The 15,515-nt window shown below is 35.8% G+C and overlaps 2 protein-coding genes across 2 annotated transcripts; both read right to left on the bottom strand.

The window, feature by feature from the left end:
• Positions 1 to 2,171: 2,171 nt before the first annotated feature.
• On the bottom strand, positions 2,172 to 7,326 carry lrrc23 (leucine rich repeat containing 23). Its single transcript, XM_051662210.1, has 8 exons — positions 7,113 to 7,326; positions 5,401 to 5,510; positions 4,971 to 5,233; positions 4,664 to 4,794; positions 4,424 to 4,560; positions 4,007 to 4,211; positions 3,774 to 3,833; positions 2,172 to 2,971 (listed from the first exon to the last, which is right to left on the bottom strand). Exons 1-7 carry the CDS (start codon positions 7,230 to 7,232, stop codon positions 3,801 to 3,803), a joined length of 999 nt encoding a protein of 332 aa, XP_051518170.1. The 5' UTR covers positions 7,233 to 7,326; the 3' UTR covers positions 2,172 to 2,971; positions 3,774 to 3,800.
• Positions 7,327 to 7,896: 570 nt separating this feature from the next.
• On the bottom strand, positions 7,897 to 13,850 carry LOC127420438 (uncharacterized). Its single transcript, XM_051662732.1, has 5 exons — positions 13,223 to 13,850; positions 11,591 to 11,985; positions 11,346 to 11,506; positions 9,641 to 9,773; positions 7,897 to 9,557 (listed from the first exon to the last, which is right to left on the bottom strand). Exons 1-5 carry the CDS (start codon positions 13,515 to 13,517, stop codon positions 9,387 to 9,389), a joined length of 1,155 nt encoding a protein of 384 aa, XP_051518692.1. The 5' UTR covers positions 13,518 to 13,850; the 3' UTR covers positions 7,897 to 9,386.
• Positions 13,851 to 15,515: the final 1,665 nt, after the last annotated feature.

Genomic DNA, 15,515 nt, shown 5'->3' with positions numbered 1-15,515 from the left:
GGTGTTTCTTCAAATAAAGCCTTCATTTGCATACACTGTTACAGTGATTACATGTTGCGATTGTTGTAAAAACCTTAAAAAAGTATCTGATTAAATCATTGATTCGTTGAGTCATGATGACAATCATGAGGAAATGAGTGGGAAATTATTTGAAAATACGCTCTACCCCTTTAATGTGGGCGTGTCTGAACAAACAAGGAAGAGCATTTTTTTGTTCCCTCATTCTTGGTAGAAAATCAAAGTTTGTGTGACATTGCAGAAAATGTGTGTGTGTGTGTGTGTGTGGAATATACATATTTATTTAGAAAGGATATTGAAGCTCAATTTCTATTAAAAAAATTTTAAATTATAAAATCTTATGTTTATAATGTATAAAAATGGTTGTACATATACACACCTTACAATAAGGTGTGTTTTTCCTGTCCTAGCATTAACTGCCGTTAGATTACATTGGTATGTTCCTTGTTATCATCTCTTGTGACTAATATTTTTTTCAGGATTTGATTACATTGTAATTGTCTTTCCAACCTTGGCTTTTATTACTAATCTACAGTGGAAAGAAAAAGTATGTTAACCCTTAAAAAGTATGTTAATCTGGAATTAGCTGTTATTGTTTTGTTTTGTTTTTTTTGCATTAATTGGTCATAAAATTGTATCTCATCTTCATTTAAAGTCACAAGTAACAACACACAAATAATTATAATCTTTCATGTCTTTATTGAACACATCACATTAAACATTCACAGTGCTGTGGAAAAAGTAAGTGAACCCTTGGATTTAGTAACTGGACGATCCTCCTTTGGACTTGGCCACTCCAAAAGGTGGATTTTCTTTTTTTTGAAGCCATTCTGTAGTGGATTTAATTTTATGTTTAGGGTCATTGTTCTGCTGCATCACCCAACTTCTACTGAGCTTCAGCTGGTGCACAGCCACCCTGATATTATCCTGTAGGATATCTTGATAAACTTGGGAATTCATTTTTCCCTCGATGATGGCAAGTGTTCCAGGCCCCGAAGCAGCAAAGCAGCCCCAAATCCCTCCACCGTACATCACCATTGAGATGTTTTAATGTTGGTATGCTGTGCCCATTTTACACCATATGTAGTGCTGTGTGTTCTTCACGAACAATTCAACTTTAGTTTCATCAGTCCACAAAACATTTTCCCAGTAGCGGTGGTCTTTGGCTAATTTCAGGTTCGCAGGAATGTTTTCAGTGGAAAGCAGCGGCTTCCTTCATGCCTGTTTAATATTTTCCGTATAGTTGACTCATGAACAGAGTTGTTAACCAGTTTCAATGGTTCCATCAAGTCTTTAGCTATCACTCTAGGGTTTTTTTTTTTTTTTTTTTTTTTTTTACCTCATTGAGAATTCTGCTGTGTGCCCTTTGAGTCATCTTGGCTGGAGAGCCACTTCTATCTAAGCTCTTCAAGATATCTTTGTAACCCTTTCCAGCTTTATGCAAATCAAATATTCTTGATCATAGGTCTTCTGAGATCTCTTTTTTTGCAAGGCATGGTGCATGTCAGCAGATACTTCTTGTTATTAGCAAACTTAAAATGTTTGAGTGCTTTTTATAAGTCAAAGTAGCACTAACCCACACCTCCAATCTCGTTTCATTAATTGGATGCCCAGTTTGCCAACTCCTGACTCTAATTAGCTTTTGTTAATGTCATTAGCCTGGGGGTTCACATACTTTTTCCAACCTACTCTGTGAATGTTTGAATGATGTATTCAATATGTACAAGAACATTACAATAATTTGTGTGCTATAAGTTAAAACAGATTGTGTTTGTTCATTTTTGCAACTTAGATGAAGATCGAACGAGAATTTAAGACAAATTTATACATAAATGCAGGTAATTCCAAAGGGTTCACATACATTTTCTTGCCACTGTATATGTGTTATTCACTTTATTTTCTTATTTTTTAATTGTATTATTTTATTTTTGCTGTTTATTTTATTCTACTTATGTGACATTTAAATATATATTTTTATTTAAAGTACAACCCCAATTCCGAAAAGTTGGGACAGTATGAAAAACGCTAATAAAAACAAAAAGGAGGGATTTGTAAATTAAATTCACCCTTTGATATTGAAAGCACCACAACTACACATAATCTGATGTTTTACCTTTTTTTTTTATTATTATTTTTTTAAATGTACAGTAATTTCAAATCAGATGATTGCAACACGCTCCAAAAAGTTGAGACAGGGGCAATTTAAGACTAATAACAATTTGACGAGTTGAAATAACAAGGTAATGTGAAACAGGAGATGTTAAACAGGTGAAGCAACTGTGTCATAGTATATAAGGAGCCTCCAAAAACAGCCTAGTCCTTCAAGAGCATGGATCGTTCAAGACTTGTCAATTTGCCAAGAGATGTTGCAGTAAACAATCCAGCACTTTGAGAACAATGTTCCCCAAAGACAAATTGGAAGGATTTTGGGCATTTCACCCTCTACAGTGCACAATATAGTTAAAAGATTCAGGGAATCTGGTCAAATCTCGGTGCGTAAAGGGCAAGACGAAAACAACTTCTGAATGCACGTGATCTCTGATCCCTCAGATGTCACTGTCTTAAAAAACATCATTCATCTGTAATGGATATCATGAACATGGGCTTGGGATAACTTTAGTAAACCTTTGTTAGTCAACACCACTTGCCGCTGCATTAACAGATGCAAGTTAAGACTTTAATATGCAAAGCAGAAGCCATACATCAACACTGTCCAGAAGCGCTGCCACCTTCTCTGGGCTCGGTCTCATCGTAGATGGAAAGTAGAACAGTGGGACTGTTTTTTGGTCCGAAGAGTCCACATTTCAAAAAGTTTTTGAAAAACACACCCGTCATGTTCTCCGGGCCAAAGAGGAAAAGGACCATCCAAGCTGTTATTAGCATCAGGTCCAAAAGCCAATGTCTGTACGTGCCAGGGGTGTGTCAGTGCCCATGACATGGGTAACTCGCACATCTGTGAGAACACAATGAATGCAGACAGATATGTAAAATTTTGGAGCAATGTATACTGCCATCCAGCACCATCTTTTCCAGGGTGTCCCTGCATTTTTCAGCAGGACAATATCAAACCACAAACTGCCTGGTTTACAAGTGCGTGGCTGTGTAAGCAGAGAGTGTGGGCCCTAGACTGGCCTGCCTGCAGTCCTGATCTGTCTCCAATTGAGAATGTGTGGCGCATTATGAAGTGCATTAGATGACAACGAAGACCCCATACAATTGTGAAGCTGAAGACCTACACAATGGATGAATGGGGGAAAATTCCACTTTCTAAACTTAACAAACTTGTGTCTTCAGTGCCCAAATGCTTATTAAGTGTTATTAGAAGAAATGGTGATGTTTCACAGTGGTACGCACTCGACTGTCCCAACTTTTTGGGAGTGTGTTGCAATCATCTGATTTGAAATGACTGTAAATATAAAAAAAACAACAACAATGAAATTCACAGGGTAAAACATCATATAATGTTTAGTTGTAGAGCTTTCAATATAGCAAAGGTTGAATACAATTTACAAATCCCTCCTTTTTGTTTTTAATAGCATTTTTCCTACTGTCCCAACTTTTTCGGAATTGGGGTTGTACTTTGTAAAAACTGTTTTAAAAGGTGCAATATAAATAATGCTTTACAAACGATGTGTTATTGAAAAATCATTTTGCTAAACTATAAGAATCACCAATCAGTGTCAACAGTGAAAATAGTAAAACTAGACGAACATTTTTGTGAATATACACTTTATTGAATATAAAATTATATTTACAATTGCATTTTGGAGGAGGCTGTGATTTCAGTTATCTTCTTGATCCTCATCCTGTAATTCCTAAAAAATAATTAAGACATTTAAAATGATCACTGCTTCAAGTGTACCACAAATGTATTTGTTTCCATTATGAGTTTCACAGACTTACTCTATGACTTATAAAAATAGATTACATAATCTAAGACAATGTATATAATATTGTATATAATATGTCAAACAGATCAGCTCCACACCTTGAGTTTCTCCAGAGCCTCAGACCTCTCTCCTTCAGTGATGGGATCCTTATCCAGTCGCTCCAGTTGGGGGAGATGTGAGATCACATAGAGCCTGTAATCCCCATTCTTTCCTAAAGGGTTGTCCAAAAGCACAAGGGTCCTCAGTGTTTGCCCCACACTCACTAGAGTTTGCAAAGCCTTCTGAGAAGATATAAAGTTACCCCTTTAATTGTGAGAAAGAGAAAGAGTGGGTTATCAAATAGTAAGGCAAAATACATGACTGCCAATTAATGCAATTAACAATGTTTTTCTCTATTATTGTGAGACATCTTTTTTACTTAGTTTCAGCCTGACTAAAAATATACAGCTTTGTTTCACTCTCATACCATTTAATTCTTACTGAAATTCTTGTCTCACCATCACCATTTCTGTTACCTGATATTAAGATAGTGGAGACATTTCAGCTTGGGGCTGATTCCATCCAGCATTTCTAACTGGTTATCTCTGAGGTGAAGCGTGTTTAGTTGCTCAAGCTTCTCCAGACCCTCCAATCGCGCTATGTTGTTCTGAGCCTAAACAGTTTAGCGAAAGATGGTAGATCCTTGGTTGATAATCATTAACTTGCCAACGTATCAGTGTATCTGTAAATATAAACACCACTAACAGCCATCATACCAGGTACAAGTGACGTAAGTTGGGGAGGTAAATGCCATCTGTAGTTTCCAATAGATTTCCTCTAAGCTCAAGAGTCACCAGATTGGTCAGGTTGTGATATTCCAAACCTTGCATGGTCTGAATACCATTACCTAAAAATTAAGATATGGAATTTTGCTGCTTTGTGCCAACTATGAAGCTTAATGTTGTAGATGCATTGTTTTACAGTTATAAATTATTGTGGTTGGTACTAGAGTATAAAAAGAGCTAATTAAATTGAGCTGTAAAAGTAATATAACCTACTAAGTGGCCCTAAGGTTTCACTAACCAATGAGATTAAGGCTCTCCAGTGCTGGACCTCCAAATCCCTTCACATCACATATACGGTTGCTTGCAAGGCTGAGCCACTGTAGGTAATTAAGCTGGCCAAACATCTCTCCATCGAACCTTTCAATCAGGTTACCATCTCCCTTCACCCAAAGCAGCTGGGTGAGGGCAGCCAATGGAGAGAGGTCTGACAAATGATTAGAGGAGATGTCCAAGTAGCGCAGATGGACAAAGGAGCTGACCAAGGCCAAGTCCGTCAGACCCCTGGTTGAGACAGGATCATGGATACGGATGTAAATATAAATGGTTTATAGCATGCTCAACTCTGACCTACATCATGAATAAGAAGTAAAACTCTTGCCGGATCATGCTGATTATGTAATATACTGTATACTCCCATGTCATTCATCTACATTTTTTAAGAAGCTTACTTGTTTTTAAGGTCAAGTCTGACATAGGCATGGGCCAGGCCATTTCCAGTGCGACACAATAAGGATAAGCCTTTGGCTAAGATGTCTTGGGTTAGTGGACAGGGCTCAATCTAAAAATAATGTGAAAAGCAAAAAACAAATCATAGTGTTATCTGTTATTAAATAGGTCTCTTTCAGAAAAAGCAAATATAATAACCAGATAGGTAAAGTTTAAGACAAACTTCGATATTGGCTTGACAAAGCCTTGTCTGAAAGTTTTAAAAATATGATAGATAGATAGATAGATAGATAGATAGATAGATAGATAGATAGATAGATAGATAGATAGATGGGTGCCATTAGACTGCTGGCTATTTGATGGCCAAAAGGCATATTTAGGCAGCATAAAAGTAATCCACATGACATGTAAAAAATTAATCGATAATTAAAATGTTTTTAACTTTAAAAAAAAATTGCTTCCTGCCAGCATTCGACACATCAGTGATGTAAGCGCAATGGTGCATTCACGTGAGAAGTCGGAAGCGCGCACTTTGTAAACAACAGAGGAACGAAGTTAGGTCTATGGATGGGTGATACAACATATTTTATTTTCGATCCGATACCAATAATTTCAAGTCCAATATCGTCGATACTGATACCAATACTGATACTTCTATTAAATTTATTTTGTTGCAATTTCTTGGGATAAAAAATATTTTTACATTTAAAATATTATTATTATAGTCATAATTCAAGTCATTATTATTTTTATTTTTTTACATTTGTGAGCCTAAAAAGAAAATTATAAGACTTCTGTTTTGTTTACCCTTACAAAAATTAACCATGGTTTCACTACAGTAACTATAGTTTAACCATGATATTTAGTTAAGCCACAGTTACCACACAATTAACCATAGTTACTACTACAATATTACTGTAGTAAAACCATGGTTAACTATTTTTTTCTTTAACTTCTTTTACAACAATTACAAACAAACTCATTATGAGAAATGTCACCTTTAGATACGTTGTTATTTTAGCGTGAATTTACTCCAGAACTTGAATATGTTTCTCTGATTTTCTATCATTACCTTTACAAAGCACTGATCCCTCTTGTTTGAGCAAGCGTTTGTCTGCTCGTGTCTTTCAGCATGCATGTTAAGATGAGCGGAAGAAGAAATAGTTGCCATCCTGCACAAATATTTGTTAATATAGCCTAATCCTTTTTATTTCACTTTGAAGCTTATGATTATTGTTCATGTTCATGGTAACCAAATAATATCCCTAGTTTAAATTATTATTTTTTTTTTTTGTTACAATCTATATTTTTATAGATTTTTATAGACATTCATTGATCAACTGGAGTCGTGTGGATTACTTTTATGCAGCCTAAATATGCCTTTTGGACCGTCAAATAGCCAGGAGACTGATGGCACCCATTTACTGGCACTGTATGGACAAAAAGAGCTGAAATGTGCTTATAAAAATCTTCACTTCGGTTCTGCTGATAAAGGACAGTCATATTCATCTGGGATGGCTTAAAGGTGAGTCAATCAAGAGAGGATTTTCATTTTTCTTTTCATTTAATGTAATTCCCATTAAAAGTCAAAGATGGCGCTACCGTGAATAAGGTCTGTGTTGACTTTATCAAGCCAACACAACAGAAAACAAATCCTGGCAATATCACAACATTTGCGTAGTTGGTTTAAATGTCTGATATAAATTAGGGTTACCTGGTCTTCTTGTGTTAAAATCTCATTTTCATTCTTTCCAAAATCATCCTCCCTTTCTCGCTGCACTTTCTCTTCCTCAGACTCCGCTTTCAGCACTTCATCTTCATCATAGTCTGACATTCTTCAGCTGGCTTGTTGATCGACTAGCACACTCAGCTAGCTAGTTTGCTAGCCAGTAAATAAACTAACAGATAGATTGAATCAAACAATAACAACTTCTACCCTCACCCAAAATATCTATTAAATGTTATCTATGTGGGACAACACAGTATTTCTAATTATAATACAAATATTTCCTTCAATGTGCAGAACGTAACAAGTTCTCTCACCTCGAACAGAATCGTGTTTATAGTCGTTACCATGGCAATGGACACTTTAAAACCCCCTAGCGCGAATTCTATGGCATAAAATCTGTACATTTACTATATGTACAAAATACTAGCCTGTATATATCTTGATTGCTTTGTCATTCAATTAAAAAAAAAAAAAAAAAAACAACTAACAAACATTTTAAATGAAGTAAGGAATATTTTGGGTGAATTTTCTTGTGGTGTACTATGTGTTCCAAGTGTAAAAGCATTAGATAATAATGTGATGAAATTACGCCCGTAGGAGGCATGACTTGTACATTGATAAATACAGAGCATCAGATCAGTGTAATGCTCCTCTTTGGAACACAACTGAAAGATGACCAGTCATTCAAATTCAAATAATTTATTCCTGTATAATTTATGGCCTTGTTGCCCTGAAAGAAAAATACTATCCAAATAAACTACACACAATATTGATTTTCAAATATCATAAATAATCCTTTATATAGTAACTGTAAACACATAAATGCAGTAACAAAGCTCGGTAGCATAACACTTCATTGAAAGTGAACTAGTCAAAAAAATGTAGATAATGAAAACAAAAAAGAAAAGAAACAAAACTGTCTTTCAATTCTATTATTTTCCACAGTCTAAAAGCTAAAGTTGTTGGGGGAATATACTAACATCATTAGAAGTTGCTTTTAGATTCTCTTAGGATACCATTATCTCAGACAGACACTTTAGCGTAAAACTGCAACATATGATGTTAATCATGGCAAAATTTGGATTAGCAGTCATCTTTTTGTCTTGTCTCAATGTTTTAAGTCCTATTTGACATAATGATAATGAACAATGGCAAAAGGGCAGTCCATTTTATCCATAACAAATGAGGATGTAACATGTAAAAGTGCTTTAACATGGAAAATTTTAAAAATATTGACAAATCCTGCTTTGGTTAGTCTCAGCTACACCTCTTCAAACAGAGTTAGAGCAGACAGTAACACTTTACAATAAGGTATTTGTTAACATTAGTTAATGCATTAGGTATCATGAACAAACAATGAACAATATATATTTTCAACATTTATTAATCTTTGTTAATGCTAGTTAATAAAAATACAGTTGTTCATTGTTAGTTCAAAGTGCATTAACTAATGTTAACATATACAACTTTTGATTTTAAAAATGGATTACTACATGTTGAAATTAACATTAACCAAGATTAATACATGCTGAAAAACATATTTTGCATTGTTAGTTCATGTTAGCTAATGTTGTTAACTAATGTAAACAAATGAAACTGTAATTGTTACGTTTTACCAAACTGATCAAAGGAGTTTCAAAATACAGCAGAAGTGCGGAAACTAATAACTCTCCTTCACAAAGAAAGTCTAAAAATTAAAGTGTCTCAATATTCAACTTATTTTGTTGAATATATTTTAATAAAATGCATAAAAACTAAAAAAATCCCTGATGTTCACAAACCAAATGTCACAAACGAACGATCTTCCTGCCTCTGGCATGTTCCCAAATGGAGCAGCTGCCAATGTTCAAGCCTAAAATAAATAATCTACATAAACTATGGAATATGCTGTTGTATGATCTCAAGTTACACCCCAACACAAACAGGGTCAAAGAAGACTCCCTCTTTTGCCCTTTAACTTTCAATCTGTCCTTTTCACACACCTGTAAAACTAATCTATTGCACTTCAGGGATAACCCAAAACTATAAATGCAATTAATTCAATGTAGTAAAATATATTTATAGATATATAGATTGTAACATTCTTCATTAGCTAAACAAAGTGTACTGGTCATGATCTAAGCATGATATTGTTTGCTACATAGAGTGTAAGCACATACTGTGGGATTGCATTTATGAGTAATGATACATTTCAAAGACCTTTCTTTAATGAAATAGATCTTTCTCTACTCGCATGTATATGTGTTTCACTGAATCTAGCTATCCCTTTTGGATGTTCCCCTCATAGTTCTCCATGCACATCTGTATGCGTTTGGTGAAATAGCTTGGGTCAGAAATGGCCTTCAGCAGATCATTCTGTACCAGACACAGATCATACAGCTCTGATGTGGAGGCTGTTCGGGTCTGCAATCCCTCTGGGTCCAAAAACACCTGCAAAGATTGAAAGATTACAAAGTAACATGTATGACAAATGGGATGGTCATCCTGGAGAAGAAACAATGTGCATCACATACCTTAGGATGGACGATAGTGTACTCATCGTTTTGCCGGATGTTGTCGTCAATGAAGATATGCTGAACCTTGGAATCAAAAGGGTCAATCCAGATAGGTTTACCTCCCAAAATGGAGTAATTGTTCCTTGCCCACCTATTGAGGAAAAACATAGGCTTGACACTGATAATTTGACATTGCTCTCCTGTAGCTTATTTATAGCACTTGTTTCTGTAGCTCAGGTGGTAGAGCATGGCATTAACAATGCCAAGGTCATGGGTTCAAATCCCAATGAGCACAAAAAGTAACAACATGTATACCATGAATGCACTGGCAAATGTAAATCAGTGTAAATGTTAGGGATTCACCGATTTGAAATTTCTTGGCCAAAAGTCATTCCAATTTAAAAAAAAATCCACTGGCTGATACAAATACTTTGCCACTTACCTTATTTTGTCATCAGTTTTACTTTGGAATTATGTGTTAAAAATGTACAATGAGGTACAAAAGCTTTTTTACTGTTCTAACAATAAATGTTTTCCATTTAACATGGATTGGATCTGTTGAACACGTCAGGGCAAATTTTTAAAGAGAGCCACAATGAAAAATAAATATAAGATAAAAAGAAAAATAACTAAATATAACATAATGACTGAATATGTTCGGCAATTCCACAGAAATGTCAACCACATAATGGAAAAATAACAAGTTTTAACCAAAGTAACAAAACCCCCTTTTAAATTCTGTATTTTTGTGGTATAATGCCATCCAGACCGCTAGAGGGCGCCGCTTGCTTACACAGTGCTGACTAAAGCACTGACTGAAGCACTGAATGCAGACTATAGCTGTGTACAAAATCACCCCCTATCCACAATATAGTACACTATTTCAGGTCTCACCATTTTGTAATAGTGTCTAAATTCTAAGTGAACTCGCTCCCTACATTTGTTCACTCATTTGAAGGATTTGACACAGCTTATATTTTAAAAAGCAGCCTTTTAAAGTTTAGTAATCGTGCAAGGCCATATCGCGATTTCAATCTTAATTCAATCAATCACGCAGCATTAATGGATATCATAGCGATGTCTCAGAAGTTAAAGTCTGCTGGTTTCAAAGCATTTTGAATGATTTCCCTCATCACTTAGCCTATAGGTATGTGCTGTTTTTACAACTGTCACACCCGTTTACTGCGTTAACATAATAATGAGAAAGAATAAAATTAAATATTACATGTTCTTTGGAGTGTCAACCTTTCTACATATTGTGGCTATTATTATTTTTGTCCTTACATAATCGAGAGTTCATGGCAAATTCGCCACTGATAATTTTCACATGCAAATGAGCATTACGGCAAACATGCGGCAAATTGTCCATCATTGCCAAAGGTTTGCCAGAGGTTCACCGCTACCAGCAAAGAGCTGCAAACTTCTGGCAAACATCTGCAGCTAATTAAATGCTCATTTCCATAGAAAATAATGAGCAGCAATACAATTTGAGGCAAGTTTGCAGCTAGTTTAGATCTTTTGTAGGGGTGTACATTTAAATTCACAGGGATTTTACAAAGTGTGTTACTAATTACTTTTAAATTAACCATCGCTTTTCATATTGCCATTTTCATGCTTATTTCCGATAAGATGATGTTTCTAATTTGGTCAATATTTGGCCGATAAATATTGGCATCCGATACATTGGTGCATCCCTAGTAAATATAGTTTACTGGTTCCTCACCAGTCAAATTGATCTTGGAAGCCACGCAGACCCTCAACAGAGCTCATATACTGATACAGACATCTCTCTCCATCCCGTGAGGATATACACCCCTCACCACAAGTCAGAACTGCACCTTTACTGCTGCACCTGATCTGTCCAGCAATTAGATTCACCTTCAACTGTGAGAGGAGACATTCCTAATAGGTTCAGTTCATCTAAGATCATTCAAAAGAGAATATTCTACCTCTTCAAATTGCTAATACCTTTAGAGATGGGAGGTCAGGAAAGAGCGGATGTGAACCATGTTCAACAGCCCGTTGGACAGCAGTCAGAACACGGGGCAGATCTGTGCCAAAGGTACGGAATATGATGGATAACTCCACACGCTGTGAGCTCAAGTCTTGAAGCATCTGGAAGAAGGACGGTAGGATCCAATGGTACAGCTTCCCATCTTCTCCTTTAACACACAGCTCCTTGTCTTCAGGCAAGTCAGACGGCCATTGCAGCAGCTCCAGGTGTTCCTTCAGGACGTTCCAGAACCTTCGACCTGGACCAACGGTGGTGAAATTCGCCACTCGACCAAACTGAGTGTAGTATGTTACAGCGCCCTCACAAGGCTGGAGGAGAGATGGTGAATCAGATAGCCACTCCCATTTACCTGTGAACAGTAAGAAGTATACTCTTTATGAGTAAAAGTCCATGGGTTTCAACTGTGAGTCAATGTATATGTAAAGAATTTCCTTTTTAGGTGCACTTAATGTTTTTGTGTATGTTGCAATGACATCTAGCAGTGAAGATTCAGCTTCACACATGAGCAAAAGTTCTCAGTTACCAGTGTGATTGTGGAAATACTCTGTTCGCTGTCAGCCATTATTAATTTAGTCCACGAGTGCAAGCGTCCAATTACAGGGGATTATCAAGAAAAATTAGTTATTTTTGGCTGGTCATATGATCTAAACATGGCGCTGCACATGAATGTGCACCCAGCGCCATGTAAATAAAGCAGCTTTTTCTCCAAGACTGATATGACTAGATTGTTCTCATGTGAGTGTACATAAATTAAACATATTTTTTACATATCTTTTTAGCAATGGACCTTATTTTCAAAATAGTGCCATATTTAATTTTTTGATGAAAATGAAAACAAGGCTTTGAGGGATAGACTTACTGTCTCTTCAATGGGTGGTACTACTGTTTATATTTGTGTTGATCATTCAGCTGACAAAACATAGAATAGACAAAAAAAAAAAAAAAACAAGCAATGAAAATTAGATGTGATCTCGGACAATTATACAACACAGCCTCATTTTCATTCATTTACGAAATGAAATATGGCGCTACTCTGAATATGGTCTGTTAGCAAAAAAAAAATAAAATAAATAAAAACACTGAGTGCACCTTTAAAAATATTAGATATTTTTCTGTGTGGGGGTCACTGTGTCTGTAAGGTTGAAAATATCTGGTGAAAGAAACGTTTCTGGTTACATTTTTCCTAATAAAAATAATTGTACTCCTTAAGAAATTAACTCTAATTTTGAAACATATATAAAATCGTATAAAAACATTACCACTCACATGAGATGAAGACTCCAGTTATATCAGTAACCTTATTAAAGCTGTTTTATTCTACATGGAGAGGGTCCCACCATGGGAGCTGCCATGTTATGATCACATGACCAGCCGAATACTACTCGCTTAATCTCAGTAGCCGTCTTGTTATTTGACACTTTCACTCATTGATTAAATCAATCATGGCTGACTGTGAATAGTGAATTTCTACAATGGCATCGGTAACTGTATACTTTTGCGTTTGAATGATGCTACACTCAAGCCCCTGGGTGTTAGTGTAAGTCTATGACGACATGCTTAACAAATTAATGAGTGCGCCACGTTACCTTTTGTCATGCGCCCCCAGGTAACAGTGGAGAGGAAGTATTCAAGAGCAGCAGTTGTTCCTTGTCTTGTGACTGCATCAGATACAAGAACTGTGTTGTTGAGATCAAAGTGAAGGATAAGTTTTTTGGCAGTTCTTCTCGGGACCGACTCAGTCGGGTCTTTTTTTTTACTTGTCCGGCTAGAGTTCACGTCACAGCATCCATTGATTTTGTGTTCATCAGTACTTGTTTCTGATGTCCTGCACGAGTTATACATAGCGGTAAAATGTTGATCTGACGTATTTAAATAAAGCATAAATAAAGAAACACCGGTGTAGACGAACTGAGAGATCTTTGGAGATGAATGACTGAAGACTCCATATGAGTTATGGGGATGACACACATTTCCAACAACGGGACAACAGCCTAAGTTGGTGCCATATGATGCTCTATCTATTTGTAGATCTTTAAAAATCACTTAAACAAACGTTTGTTGGCTTAGACATTCATCGAGTCATTCTGTGCGAAAGGAAGTGTGTCTCTTCTTTCCAGAGCATTTTATAATCGCTGTGTTCTCAAAACCGGATTTCACAATGACAGCATGACTTCCTTGCTAGTTGAAATCTCGCGAGAAAGAGCGGTGCACTGTAGCGATTTGGAGACTTCTTCTTCTTCTTCTTCTTCTTCTTTTTCTTCTTCTTGTTGCTTTACGGCGGGTCGCAAACACATAAGTGCAATACCGCCACCTATCACAATTTGGAGACTTTGTATATTTGATGTACTTTTTTATACAGAAAAAGAAAATTTTAATTGTAAAGAACAATTTAACATTTGTTTATTTTGTTAGGAAAATTCCATATACATAAAAAGAAGTGGGCTCAGTGTAAACGAAATGTTGCACATTTTATAAATGACTTTATATGTAAATCTCTTGGAACAAACAAAAAACAAAAAAGCACTGAAAACATGTAATGCTCTGAAAGCATTTAAATTTATGTAATTTTCTTCCTTTATTTATTTATTTATTTTTTCTCTCTCTCTCTGGCAGCTAATGTTAATTTGATTATGTGGATATGTAATACCTCTTGTTCTTGTGGCATTGAATCAATAAAGCATTAAAAAAAAAAAAAAAAAAAAAAAAAAAAAATTGGAGACTTACGTCTCTGCAGAACAAAAACGGGCTTTTCCCAATCAGTGGGCGTTTTCAAACCATTGAGATTCCCTACTTTCATTGGATAGTTTAGAAACGCCCACGGATTTGAAACATCCTTTAATGTTCTGTAGAGACCTATCCACAATATTCTCAGCGAGTCCACTGTATTTCGCTAGGTTGGCGGAATTTCCGGTTGGCTAACGGAAGTGCGATTGGTTGGCGTTTTGTGTGTAACAATGTAATTATCAGAGAAACCACTCGTAAAGCGCTCCATTCCCAGACGCTGCTGCTTCCATCGGCTGCCTACAGAGGAATTGATTTGAGAACATCTGTTTGAAAAAGCTTGGAATAATTCGTTTTTGTGCTCTTGTCACTTTATTGGCAAGAAGTCAACAGCAGGGAGTACTTATATTATCACTGTTATGGTCCGGCTATGAAAGACGTCAAGAATCGGAGTGCAATGAATTACATATAAACGATAGCATTATTGTTCTAACAGGTGTGTGTACATGTGCTGAAAATTCATTAGACATTTTGAGAGTTTGTTCATTTCTATTCAACGTTGGCCTTTGTGAATGGTTCACGTGTTTTGAACGTGTTTTACTGAGTATAAAAGGAACAGTGTTTTTACTGAACTGTCTGTGAGTAGAGATTATGTTTTCAACAGTTTTCATGCTGTGATACTAAATGGATAAATTCTACTGTGGAAGACCATAATTATTATATGAGACATGTACAGTAGTGAGATGTTTTATCACGTTTGAAATTAATTGAATTATGATTTTCCTCTTTCCTGCATTTTTCCTGCCTGCAATTCACTTTCTTTTGAGTGTCTTTACTGAATGTGCATGTCTTCCCTTAAGGGGAAAAGGTGATTTGGAAAACAGTGTGAGTATGAATTCAGTATCAGTTAAATTTATTTGTACACTGCTTTGAATAATACATACTGTTTTATGTTGCTTTACAGAGAACATTGAACGTTTATGTACAATGTTTATAATGTATGTCCAAATAAATATGTTTACTTGTATTGCATGTAGTTCTGTTTGTACAGTACAGTTTATTGTGTGGCTAATAAGCCATCATTATTTCCAATACAAGAACAATAAATTCAATCTATCAACAGGATCAGTTGTTCAGTCAACACTAAAACATTTCAAG

Source organism: Myxocyprinus asiaticus, chromosome 29 (genome assembly GCF_019703515.2).
Source record: "Myxocyprinus asiaticus isolate MX2 ecotype Aquarium Trade chromosome 29, UBuf_Myxa_2, whole genome shotgun sequence".
Classification (NCBI taxonomy): Eukaryota; Metazoa; Chordata; class Actinopteri; order Cypriniformes; family Catostomidae; genus Myxocyprinus; species Myxocyprinus asiaticus.
The sequence above is the reverse complement of the archived record's forward strand: the minus strand, read 5'-3'. Positions and strand labels throughout refer to the sequence as shown.